Source organism: Lacerta agilis, chromosome 6, assembly GCF_009819535.1.
Source record: "Lacerta agilis isolate rLacAgi1 chromosome 6, rLacAgi1.pri, whole genome shotgun sequence".
Taxonomy (NCBI): domain Eukaryota; kingdom Metazoa; phylum Chordata; class Lepidosauria; order Squamata; family Lacertidae; genus Lacerta; species Lacerta agilis.
In genome coordinates, this window is record NC_046317.1 from 9,987,535 (window position 1) to 10,001,127 (window position 13,593).

The 13,593-nt window shown below is 45.0% G+C and overlaps 1 protein-coding gene across 2 annotated transcripts in view; it reads right to left on the bottom strand.

Moving 5' to 3' along the window:
* The window catches only part of TPR (translocated promoter region, nuclear basket protein), a 57,383-nt gene extending 44,357 nt beyond the window's left edge, over nt 1–13,026 (bottom strand). Inside the window, exons 1-10 of one of the 2 annotated variants that reach the window (XM_033151381.1) lie at nt 12,839–13,025; nt 11,248–11,352; nt 10,317–10,390; nt 9,988–10,084; nt 8,532–8,635; nt 7,672–7,929; nt 7,108–7,188; nt 6,470–6,557; nt 2,533–2,673; nt 2,051–2,142 (exon numbers count right to left, since the gene is read on the bottom strand). In XM_033151381.1, the coding sequence (XP_033007272.1) occupies nt 2,051–2,142; nt 2,533–2,673; nt 6,470–6,557; nt 7,108–7,188; nt 7,672–7,929; nt 8,532–8,635; nt 9,988–10,084; nt 10,317–10,390; nt 11,248–11,352; nt 12,839–12,989 (1,191 nt within the window). In that variant the 5' untranslated portion in view covers nt 12,990–13,025. Of the gene's footprint in view, nt 1–2,050; nt 2,143–2,532; nt 2,674–6,469; nt 6,558–7,107; nt 7,189–7,671; nt 7,930–8,531; nt 8,636–9,987; nt 10,085–10,316; nt 10,391–11,247; nt 11,353–12,838 lie in introns of both variants that reach the window. The other variant, XM_033151380.1, reaches the window with a different exon arrangement.
* Nucleotides 13,027–13,593: the final 567 nt, after the last annotated feature.

Sequence of the window (13,593 nt, forward strand, 5' to 3'; positions counted from 1 at the left end):
ATATAAACAGAAGCACGAGATTTGGCTTCCAATAGGACAGAAACAGAGCAGAGGGGAACAAAGGCTTCAGAAAAACTAATAAAAAAAACTGCCCCCCCCAAGTATCAGTGAATCAATTACAGTGGTACCTTGTGTTGCATAACCTCCAGGTTACGGAATTATGGGTTACTTGCGTGTGCACAGAAGTGGCGACCCTAGTTATGGATTTTTCGGGGTGCGCACAGCACTCCGAAACGAATTAAATCCCTAACCAGATGTACCACTGTACCTAGCAGCAGCAAAAAGGAGCATGTAGGTCATTTGGATGAATCCCGTAGCAAAGCAGGATGCTTCCGGAGGCTCCTTGGCTTGTCTGAGGTGAAGCCCCCTCCACGCTTCCACCTGCCAAACTGCATGCTGGCAGTACTCCCACCAGTGGAAACGCCCCAAACAGGGCATTCAGAGGATGGTGTTGAGCTGGACTGGCATACACTGGATCCTGAACCGCTCTCACAGACGGCACTCACCAGTGTAGGGCCCAATGTAAGCCCGATCACGGCACCAGTCTGGAGTTGGCACAACCTGCCTGCTGCGAATAATCAGACAGGGGATGCAGCAATAACTTAGCTGCTCCACAGAGCCTTGGTGGGGGTGTTTTCTTAACTCTGCAATCTGGCAGGTTTCTTACATGCAGCACCATTCTCGTGTTTGTTATTTTAAAACCAATTGCCCAGAAAATACTAAGTGAAATAAACTAATTCCTGAAACTTCCTAGTCACATCATTCTGAAACTGGGCAGGATTCATCCTCTCAGAAGAGACTACCATGTCCACAAATTTCATCAACTTGTGCCAAAAATCCCCACCCCATCATCCTGTCTAGTCCCCAAACCCTGGACCTGCTGGCCAGCACTTTGGCAGACCTTATTCACTATAGAAGAGTTCTTATGTCAGCATTTCCCTTCCCTTTTGACAGAGCTGGACGAAACATTATAGCTGATATCAGAATTCTCAATAGTGAACACAAGGGATGTCATGGAATTATACTCAATGTTGAACCAGAGTACATTCCAATGTATGGAGTACATACATTTTACAGAGTAAAACTTAAACTTAAACAGGTTGCAGGATTCCCAAAAAATAGACCAGATGTAATTATATTCCATCCAGCAGAACTTTACTGCTACTGAAGGCAAATGGTCACAAATCCAATACATCCAGGATTGGCACTGTCCATAAGAAACCCAGTTTCAGCAGACTTAACTTAAACTTACAATAACTTATAAATACGTCTAAACCTTAACACTAAGCATACTATGTACAGAACACCACATCAGCAGGAAAAACAGAGAGAGAAAGTGAAAGACAGGCTCCTTCTGGCTTTACTTTTACAGTCAGCATGACCCTGACAAAAAGAGATTACAGAACCAGTTTAACCCAGCTGTACTCAGCTTCTCTGAAGGAATAACCCAAACATCATGAACCTTCTGCTGGTTTCTTTCACACAGAGATGCTTTCATAACCCTTTTGAATTAATTAGAATAGGAAAGATCTCTACGCATCAGATCAATACTTTCTGTTTTAAGAAATGCAAACTGACAAGGGGGTTGGATGTGTGTGTGTGTGTGTGTGTGTGTGAGAGAGAGAGAGAGAGAGAGAGAGAGAGAGAGAGAAAACAAAGCTTCGTGTTCTCCAAGGAGAAATCTGACTTTGATCTGGAGCCAATAAAGGAAGCCTCCAAAAGCACTTGAGACCAAGAGCCAAATCATGGTCCAAACTGTCAGAGCACACTCCTAAAAAATACCTCTGAGACAAAAGGGAAATTTTCATGAGGGGTCCATGCCATTAACTTACAATGACATAAAACACCAACCAGATAGCCAGATAGAATACATGAGAAAATGCTACTGAAATCAAATGTTAAGTTTAGTTAAAAACCCAAATGGGTGAACTATGTACAGCACATTAGTCATTAAGTTTTAAAAAATTGTCCCCGTGAATGCGGCTACATACAAAAACACAAATATCCAAGAACCTGCAAGCAGTACGGTATCATCTACATTACTTCCTACCTCGGTTAATTTCATGCCAGGCTTCACCACTTTTGCTACTGCAGCAGCCGTAGGAGACATAGCTGCCAGCTCCTCTTCTGAAAGAATGGCTCCTAGAAGAGAGAAATGGCAAAGGGTGTAGGTTTTTTTAATGTACAAATAAAATCTAAAGGCTTCCAACTACATGCATATTCAAATACTTCAGATTTCTGACTGGCCCTAGAGTTTTGACTAGCCTGGTTCTAAGCCTTCAGGGAAACTGCAAACCGCAAATAAAAATAAAGAATCAAACAGATTGGTTCAGGAAAACCATAGAAATATCCTGCAAATGATACTTGAGGTAAATTTTTTTACTATTCTGTATGTTTCATATACTCAAAAGAATCCCTAGATAACCGTTTGCATGAAGCTTTTCAAGTACTAGAACAGTACAAACAGCTGTAGAGTGAGGTACTGCTAAATGCCCCCATTTTACAAGGTCTATTCCCTAGGTGTTACCAGACCTTTGCGCTTGGTGGCTGAAACCAAATCATTTGCATTGTCCAACTCTTTCTCCAGCTTGCCAATCTTTTCCTTCAGTTCCTTTTCCACTGCAGCCTTTGATTGTTCCATCTCAGCCAAACGATCCCGTGTTTCTTTGTTAGCTGAGAAGAATAGCAGAAGAGAGAGATGACTGCTGACAACTTTTTAAGATTCCAAGGATTACTAAACAAACTACAGCAGGGCAATATGCAAATATTTCAGATACATTTAGAGAATGGTTTAAGCGCCCTCTTTGGCAACATGGTTTGCAGCATCAGGGAGCTAGGAAAGACTTAGAAGATCTAGGCCACGATTCAAATAACTACATGGACTTGGCATTTCTCAAATAGCAGCTTTCACCACTACCCCAGTGCACCACGCAATGCCACACAACAAACCTCTTCTGAAGCCTCACCTCAAAAAGGACAGTGTAGGCCAGGGGTCTGCAACCTTTAAGACAAAAAGAGCCACTTGGACCCGTTTCCAAAGGAAAAAACAACAACTGGGAGCCGCGGCAAAACCATTGCGACATTTAAAACACTATTTACAACCCCCCCCCTTTCTGTACTTCTGTAAACCTTGGGAGCTTCCCATCACCACCCAAAAAACCCTACAAAACAACTTTGGAACAAGAGACATGTTGCTATGCCCTCCTCCTCTGCCTGCTGGAGAAACTGACAAGCCTGGCATCGAAAAGAAAACTTTCTCTTGGATTCGGGGCTTTTCCACAAGCCCCCACTTCCTGCTGATGATCCATGCACGCAGCGACAGGCCTCTTCGCTGGCTTCGCCACCCCCTTCCCCAAATTCAGCAACTCACCCAGTTTTCACAGGCACAGGTAAAAATGGGGCCCCTCTCTACTCCCCCCCTGCATTATCAATACCAAAGGCATTAAAAGGCAGGCCGCCACATACCGAGATACACATGCACGCACCATAGCTGTCAAGTTTCGGATTTGAAAATAAGGGATCAGCACCCTCACCTGTCCCGGGGACAACTTCTCAGGGACAGTCCACGCCGCGGTAATCCCCCCCCCAGGCTACAAATTAATTTGCGCCAGGAAAGAGCTCTCAGGAAAGAGAAATCAGGGCAGAGAAAAGAAAGCACTTATTCACGCAGCACACGGTTAACCTCTGGAACTCCCTGCCACAGGGAGCAACGATGGGCACCAACTTGGATGGCTTTAGAAAAGGATTATGCCAATTCATGCAGGAGGAGAGGACACTGCAAGCAGGTCCCATTTGTAAAAGAATAAAAACGAAACAATAATAACCTCAATGAACAATTGTGTGCCATCCCAAAGCTTGCCTCCTGCAATTACCAAAAGAAGTTTAATTTCCTCTCCAATCCATTTTAGAAATTAAGAGAAGTTAAGAGAGCAGCATCTCTTAGAGGTGACATGAGAGAGGAATTCAATTGCCCACTCAGCCACAAAAATCCCCGGAAGGCTGTTGGCCAGTCACTATCTCTCAGCATACCGTACCTCAAAATAGTGTTGTATGGATAAAAGGGGGCGCATGAGAACCATGCTTTTGAACTCCTGAACAACAACAAAATATGGCTCTGAGGTTTCAAAAGCAACTTAAAAAACCCAAACCAGAAGCTTGTTTGTTACAACAAATGAGGAGGAGCAGGATTAAGACTGGGCAGGGAGTATTAAAAGTTTTGAGAGAGCAGAGCAAGAGAGAGATCGATGGTGGGGGAGATGTTTAAGAGAGGAGAGACGAAAAAAGAAACTTTTTTAAAGAATCGGCACTGATCGAGGGAGGACCTCCAGGGTCTTTCCAGCGCTTCTCCCCCCCCCTGCACACCCTCGCTTTTCTTTTGAAAGGCGTTCCGAATGATTGAAAAGTAATCACCGTGTCAGTTTCACCTTTTCTCATGCAAAGTGAGTGTCTCAGGGAAGGCTCCTCGGGGAAGGAGGGAGGGGGAACGAGCGAGTGATCGGAGAGAGACTGGAGGGGAAACGACCCAGTGAGGGAAAGATCCACAGAGGGGGCAGCGATGGGGCTTGAGGAGGGGGACGGGAAGAGAGGAGGAAGGAAACCACCCAGGACTCAAACCATCCGCAAGAAGTCACAACTCCAGCTGATCAACTTCACGCTCTTGCTTCCTCCTCCTCCCGCGGCTCCTCCACCCCCCGGGCAGGCGAGGCGTCTCGCAAAGATCTTACCTCGTGGAGTCGTTGCCTCGTTGAATCCACCAGCCCGCAGCAGCTCCACGGCGGCAGCAGCAGCCAAGCACCTCCTGGACATGCGCCAAGGAGGGAAGCTGCTGCTGCCTGCTGCTGCGCCTGCAGAAACGAGGCACAGCAGCAGCTTCCGGCCAGCTGGAGGGCTGGCTGCCGCCGGCCAGCCGGAGAAGCGGGCAGGCGCGGCGGGCCAGGAGGATGGCGCGGTGGGCGCAGCCCAGGCGCGCCAGGAGCGCAGCGCAGTGCCCTCACCACTCCGCGCCCCAGGCAGCCGCCCCGGAGCCGAAGGAGGAGCGCCTGTTGCGCGCTCACAGTGGCGGGCCGCGGCGGGGACGGCCCCGCTCCGCTCCGCCAACTGCGCTGCCGTCGCCGCACCAGGCCCCGCCCCCCGCGCCTCCCCCTCGGCTGCCCCCTCCCCCTCTCTCTCCCCCCTGCAAACTGCCCCTCCATCGCGTGCAGGGCCGGCGCGTCTTCCCTCCGGCCGAGCAGTTCTCAGGCGCAGTGCCCCCACCACTCCGCGCCACCTCCGCGCCCCAGGCAGCCGCCACGGAGCCGCGGCAGGGCCGCGAAAGAGCCGCATGCGGCTCGCGGGCCGCGGGTTCCCGACCCCCGGTGTAGGCTAACATTGGAAACAGTTTAGACTAGTGTTTTTCAACCACTGTTCCGCGGCACACTAGTGTGCCGCGAGATGTTGCCTGGTGTGCCGTGGAAAAATTGAAAAATTCAAGAGATTTACTTTATATATAGTCAATATAGGCACAGAGTTAATTTTTTTAACATTTTCTAATGGTGGTGTGCCTCGTGATTTTTTTCATGAAACAAGTGTGCCTTTGCCCAAAAAAGGTTGAAAAACACTGGTTTAGACAAGGGCAACCAAAATGATCAAGTGGGTGGAGAAAGTCCTCTATGTGAGGAAAGGCTGAAGCATCTGGGGCTTTTTGTTGTTGTTTAGAGAAATGACAAGTAAAGACACCAAGATAGAAGTGCATAAAACTATGCGTGGCATGGAAGAAGTGGACACAAGAGAGGTTTTTCTTCTCTCATAGCCCTAGAACTTGTGGACATCCAACAGAGCTAAATATACATACAGGTGAAACTCGAAAAATTAGAATATCGTGGAAAAGTCCATTTATGTAAGCAATTGTTTTCATTAGCTACTGGAGTTTAATATGTGAGATAGACTCATGACATGCAAAGCGAGATATGTCAAGCCTTTGTTTGTTATAATTGTGATGATTATGACGTACAGCTGATGAAAACCCCAAAGTTGAAATTGTTAATTTGGGGTTCTCATCAGCTGTATGCCATAATCATCACAATTATAACAAATAAAGGCTTGACATATCTTGCTTTGCATGTCATGAGTCCATCTCATATATTAGTTTCACCTTTTAAGTTGAATTACTGAAAGAAACGAACCTTTCCACGATATTCAAATTTTTCGAGTTTCACCTGTACATTTCACTAATTTTACAGTCATTTTAACATTTCATCACTTGACTTCCTTCCCCCTCTTTCTGCAGTTCATTAAATTTATTTTAAACATCTTCTGCATATCCAAGTTAATTAGCATATTTATTCATCTACTTTAAATATATACTCTTATTGAACTGCAGGTTATTACAATAACACTGCCAATGTTTTTATCTGTTTACAATTTATCTGTAAATATTCAATAAACCATTTCCATTCTTTTATTAAAAGCTTCAAGATCATTTGTTTCTTACCTTCACCTGCCTCCTTCAGAAGTTTGTGCAGCTCCTCTACAGCTTGGGTCAACTCGTTGCTTTTTGCTTCCAAGTCGTCAGCAGCACTCTAAATGCAACATATTTTAATTGAAACACAGCAATTCAATATAGCAGCAATTTTTTTTAAAGCCTCAACTTGTTTAATAAGTTAAACAGCTTGTTTAATAATGCACTGTGACAACTATAAAATGATGCAATGATAGTACCCAAAAGAACAAATTCTGCTTGCAGCATCAAACTAACCATGGGGAGCTAATGTGGCAAAGGGATTGTGGGATGGGGCATGAATTCACTTAGGAGAGAGAAAGGAGAACATGTTATATACAGAATTCAGCAACAAAACTCTGAGAGAGCTCCGAAATGTATCAATTATCCACCCCCAGATTACTTTTGTTAACATACTGGAGCACAACTATCCATGTTCATGTTTTCATAAGCAATCGCTAACCAAAAGGTTACTCTCTAGAAATCCATATTCACCAGCACATTTGTGACTTCAACCTTCACGTGCCCTAGTTAGCATTTTGCGGTAAGTATGAAGAGCATCAACGTTTGTCAGTGTACGTTTATAATAAGCCCTGAAACTAAATTTTCAAAACCATTATTAAAATTCATACCTTGTATAAATTAGATAACTTGATATGGGCGTTTAGTTCATTGTGGAATCTTTCTTCCATGCTAGCTTGCTGTTCTTTTGCCTGGTGAATAAAGACATTTGTGCAGTTAACACACATTGAAAAGTTTTAAGAACCCAAAGGCTCTTCACAGTCAAACAGCAGTTTGCTACTGAAAAATTATCATGAAAAAATAATTACATTTAAAATGCATTTAAGGGCAAAATCCTCTCCTTTTCAGTTTTCAAAACTGAATTTGTATAAGAACACATTAGGCTACTGTGTACTTCTCAAATGTATTTTGACTAAAATGCTGCAATTCATAGTTTTGCCAGATTCACTCAATTTCTCTAAAGTAGTTCCATATATCACAGCCAGTTACTATAAGAAATTCCCACCTGAATGAGCATATATGCATTCCCAGACCTAAGTCTGACTGAAGTTTGCAGCCCCATGAGAATTACTTCATTTTTACCCAATACAAGCAAGAACAAGAGAGAAGCTACCTCAAATACTGGCATCACTGTTGTCCACAATGGAAGCTAAAACAAAAGAATTTTTGTTTACCTCCTTCAGTTTCAGCAGAAGATCTTCCACATGTTTCTGTAGATTTCCATTAGATTGTTTTAGTCCACTGACTTGCTCTTCCAATCTGGAAACCTCCTCTTTCTTGTTCTCCAAGTTACACTTCAGCTCTAAGATTTCGCTTCCTTTTTCCCGAGTGATTAGCAGGAGTTCATCTGTTTTCGCCTTCAGTTCTGTATTCAGCCAAGTGTTCTGATTCTGTAGCAGTTCCTTTTCCTGCTCCCATCTTTGCTCACGATACTATGAAATAAAGTTATATATGATATAGCATTCCATTCAAGCAGCAGCTAAAGGAAGAGAGTGCCCTGGGGCACATACACTACTACATTTTGAAACGAGTTCTGTTAAGACAAGTTCTTGGCCAATTCATACCAATCATGCAAGTGCAGGAATTTCCGTCAAATTATTAGCAAGGGGACTGAGGCTCAATGCCAGCTTCACTCTTATACATACTTACTCAAAAGTAAGTCTCACTGCATTCAGCGATACCTCTTCTCAAGTGTTTATAGGTTTGCATCCAATCAAATAAACCCCACAACCAAATCTAGTCATGGTTGATCACAATTTCATTCCTAATCCCGAACTTGTTAATTATCTGTCAGCTATATGTATGCTGTGAAATGTCCCAGATTGCTTGAAACTTTATAAATATGACCACATCCTCTATACAAGAATAGCTGAGTAACTATTCCAATAGATGGCTGGTAGGATTTTATTGAGACAGATGAAAAATGGCCACTGAAAATTTATTTGTTAAAAATAGTGACATAGGAAGTGTGCCATTGTCTTATTTCTACAATTCTACAAAAAATATCGGCATGAACAGGTTTTCCAGTACTCACCTTTACAGAAAAGGCTGATGTCTGAAGCTCATCCAGCTGTAATTGTAGCTCTATTTTTGCAGTATTCGCTGCAGTTAGTTTCTCATTCAGTCGCTTAACATCCTCTAGGAAAGGACATACAAAATGAAGAGATATTATAAAGAGCATCCGTAGATGACCCTCTTGTACTGTCAAGCTCATGTAGAAGTGCCCATGGTGTGTGGGCTACCTTTGACTTCTTTGATGGCAATGCTTAGAAGGCTACCGAAAACCATTGCAGGAAACTCCCCTAAAACCACTACTTAAAAGTAGAAATTCTAATCATTACACAATATGCCCCTCACACAGTACGAGAACAAAATTACAAACTGTTCACTGTTGCTTACCGTATATCGCGGCGTATAAGACGACTTTTTAAGCCCGAAAAATCTTCTCTGAAGTCGGGGGTCGTCTTGTACGCCGGCAACATCATGACCCGGAGTTCCGCCCCGCCACTGGCTGCATGGAGCCTCTCCCCGGCGCTTCAGCCGCCATGGAGCCCGGGCTGGGCGTGGGCGGCAAGCGCGGAGGCTTCCTGTGCGGCGACGGGGAGCTTCTCCCCGCTGCCCCAGGCGTCGCTACCGACGCCTCAGCAGCCGGGGAGGCCGTCCTGCGCTTCAGCAGGAAGCGCGGAGGCCTCCTTTGGGGCGACGGGGAGCTTTTCTCCGCTGCCCCAGGCGTCGCTACCGACGCCTCAGCAGCCGCGGAGGCCGTCCTGCGCTTCAGCAGGAAGCGCGGAGGCCTCCTTTGGGGCGACGGGGAGCTTTTCCCCGCTGCCCCAGGCGTCGCTACCGACGCCTCAGCAGCCGCGGAGGCCGTCCTGCGCTTCAGCAGGAAGCGCGGAGGCCTCCTTTGGGGCGACGGGGAGCTTCTCCCCGCTGCCCCAGGCGTCGCTACCGACGCCTCAGCAGCCGGGGAGGCCGTCCTGCGCTTCAGCAGGAAGCGCGGAGGCCTCCTTTGGGGCGACGGGGAGCTTCTCCCCGCTGCCCCAGGCGTCGCTACCGACGCCTCAGCAGCCGGGGAGGCCGTCCTGCGCTTCAGCAGGAAGCGCGGAGGCCTCCTTTGCGGCGACGGGGAGCTTCTCCCCGCTGCCCCAGGCGTCGCTGCCGCCGCCTCAGCAGCCATGGGGGCCGCTGTGCGCTTGGGCGGCAAGCGCGGAAATCTCCTGTGTGGCGCGGGGGACGCTCTCCCCGCCGCTCCCGCCGCCTCAGCAGCCATGGATCCCGGGCTGGGTGAGTATACCCCAAACTCTGTTTTTTCACATTAAAAGTTGGGGGGTCGTCTTATACGCCGAGTCGCCTTATACGCCGCGATATACGGTAGTTTCATTAAGGATTTCCACTGGTAGTTTTGCCTCAGTGCAATGATACACTTCTTAACTGAAGGACTGAGACAACTTATCACCAAAACCTTTTTGACCATATCACTTGATGCTCACCATTTAGGTGTTCCTGCTCCTGAGCTCTTCTGTCACTTGTTCGAACCAAATCTCTCTTCTCTGCTTCCAACTCTTCTTTTGCTCTAGTGAGCTGAGTCTTAAAACAAAGGAAAAGTGACTTTAAAAGTGACTATAGCACAATAAAAATGTGGTGGTAAGAAACATTGCTAGCGCAAGATTACTATCACACTCTCAAGATTCACATTGAGACTTGGCAACTGAGGCTGAAAAAATGCTACTTTCACAATGAGAGTCTACTTCTTTCAATGTAACATTGACAATGAATTATGAAAGCTTCCATTCACTGGCATTATTGACAGTTCCTGTACCTGTATGGCTGCATTGCGATCCTGAGCAGCTTCCAGTTCTTTGTTTCTCTCATTTAACAATTTCAACTCCTCATCTACATGGGAGACAAAATGAAGGACGTTTTCAATTTTATATTTACATGAATTCATCTGTCAGAAATGGATAAATATCTTCTTTCTCCAATAAAAGAGTAAAGGGTTTGGGCCTGAGGAGCTTAACCCTGAGTGATGTCAGGATCTAATACTGAGATCAGCCAACTGGCCACTCCAATGTGTGTCTAGTACAGTGTTTTTCAACCTTTTTTGGGCAAAGGCACACTTGTTTCATGAAAAAAATCACGAGGCACACCACCATTAGAAAATGTTAAAAAATTTAACTCTGTGCCTATATTGACTATATATAAAGTAATTTTTCCCACGGCACACCAGGCAACATCTCGCGGCACACTAGTGTGCCACGGAACAGTGGTTGAAAAACACTGGTCTAGTAGACAAGAAGAATGCAGAATTCTCAACATGTCCACCTCTGTTATAAGATTCTTCTCCATTGTGATTATCCCTATAGAACACCATCCTTGCTTAACTGCAAGCATTAGCATCACCTAGAAGCTATATTTGCATATACACTGACTTCTAGAGGTAGGTATCACGGTTTTATGTCTAATGCTGGGCATATTAAAAAGCATTTTACTCCACCATGAAAGGGGTTTTGTTACTGTGTTTATTTTCAGAGTTGGTTTTGTGATTCTGCCTTTTAAAAATTCTTCAGCAACATACGCAGGTAAGTAACAAAATAATGTTTACCTTTATCACAGAATGTAACTTCTATCATCAAACAAACAAAATTTTCACTGAAAAACCTTTAGTTGTTCAAATATGTATTTTAGAAAAATCATAAAATAAATACAACTAATAGTATTTACTGATCACCTTAATACATAGTAATACTTACTGAGTTTGCTGAGCTCCTGTCGGAGATTCTGACATTCCTGTGTCTCATTTACGAGTCTTTCCTGACTCTGAGCAAGTCGTTTTTCTACTTCAAAATATTGTTGCTCTGCAAAACATGCATTAGCACAAATTCAATTTTTGCCCTTTCTCAGAGCTATTCAAGTCAAAGTGTGCCATTCAGAGTTATGTAAACTTGCACAAATCCTTGTGAAAAGCACACCATTTTTATCTGAAATATTTATTTATTTACTCTATTTATCAGTCTCAGATTTTTCTGGACCACAATTCTCATCAGCCCCAATAAGAATGGACACTTATCAAGGAAGATAGGAATTGTATCCAAAACATCTGGAGAGCACCAAGCTGGGGAAGGCTGTTCTAAAATGATATTAGGTCACCTATCACCTATCTGCCTCACAGTCCAATCTATATACTTTTAAACGTGAATGTATGTGTGTGGGATTTTGTTTTGTTATCATGTTATGTATGTTGTGTTATGTTGTAAACCACTCTGCAATTTTTAGTACATAAAGTTAATAGAAAATAATAATAGTACCTGTTTCCCTAGAGATGTAGACTAGTCTACATATCATAAAATGCACCCAGGAAATAAAATCTCATACCACCCTAGACATTTCTCTGTTATATACAACATACAGCCCTAAGCACAAGTACCCAAAAAATCAAAGTACATAAATAGCAGCTTCACTTTTATATGGATCCAGTTCACAAGTACCTCTGAATTTTTCTATAGCCCATTTTCAAAAAATTAAGGCCCTGAACATTAACCACATCTGGTCAGTAGTAAGTCAATTGGGGCTTACTTCCACGTAAGCAAGCGTTATAAGGACTTGTTTCCTAAATGTGAACAGATACTCAACAGGAACAATTTAGAAAGAAAAATAAAACCCCAAGCATCTTGGGTGCTAACTGCAGCCTCTAACACCTTGATGCTCTGCTCTCTTAACCTATGCTGGCATACACAAATGCCTGGAACACCTACACTTTTGGGGGAGTGTGGCATGCTGTTTTTATTGTGTTTGCGTTTGTATGGTTTTCATAGACTTCTCTCTCTCTCTCTCTCACACACACACACACACAGTTCTAATTCATGGAATCGTAGATCTAGTTGGAAGGAACCCCAAGGGCCATCTAGTCCGACCCCATGCAGTGCGGAAATCTCAACACGTGGTCCCTCATCCAATTTGATGTATAACTGTGCTTTAGTTTGCTGGAAGCAGCCTAGGGTGGTGGCATATAAACAATAAATAATTATTATGAGTTTAATTAATAATATTAAACTTGCATTATAATAATTTATTGTTTATACGCAGTCTTTTTCTGCCATTATTATTATTATAGTGTCAAAAAAGGATTGCATAATCTGCCCCGTCTAAATCCATTCTTGCTTGTGCTTAATAATAATAATAATAATAAATCTTTAATACGGTCATAGACCAGCAAAAGTTGTTTCTGCTTTTATCCCACCTACTTTAACCTTAAAAGCAACAACAACAACCCGCCTCCCTCGCATGAACCAGTCCGGGTCCCTCGGGCCGCTTCCCGCCCTGCCCTTCTCGGCTTCCACTCACCGCTGTCCACCTTGTAGCGCTCGTGCCGGGTGCGGAGCGCCTCGATCTCGCTCTGCTGGTCGGCCAGGAACCGCTCGAGCTTCCCCTGCGCGGACTTGGGCAGCTTGGCCACTTCGGCCCGCTCCAGGACCTGCTGCAGCACCGCCGCCATCTTGGTCGGGATACCTGAGGGAAGGAGCTCGGCGGCGACGCCGGAAACGGCACCTCCGACCCACAACCCCCCGCGCGCCCCTTTACTTCCGGCCTGTGAGGGGGGCTGGGAAAAGGGTTGAGTGGCGGGTCGGGGAGGGCGGACGCAAGACGCGAAGAGCGGGAGTCGGGAGAGAGGGGGGGGGGTGTCGGCTTTTGCGCACGCGCAGAGAGCAGGAAGGCGCCGGCTTCCGGAACAGCTCAAGAACGCAGAGATAGAAATGTAGACGTGCCTCCGTCACCGTTTCTTCCGGGTAAATAAGTAAGTAGGTAAGTAAATGAATGAATGAGTGAATGAAAAGCGCGGGAACGTCCCGCTGTGTTTCTTCAATTTAGGTCTCCAGCTGTTTTATAGGACTACAACTCCCATAATATCCCTAGCTAGCAGGACCAGAATATTTTGCCTCTAAATGATTTTCTGGCTTAGGCAAGTGTCCTTAGAAAGGATTACCTGTTACAGGAAAGCTGACAGAGAGCACTCCCCAACAGCTTTTAAACACAATGCATAACACGCAACACACATTTGTAACGTGAACTTAAGGGGGAAACAGTTTAAGCATCCTTGC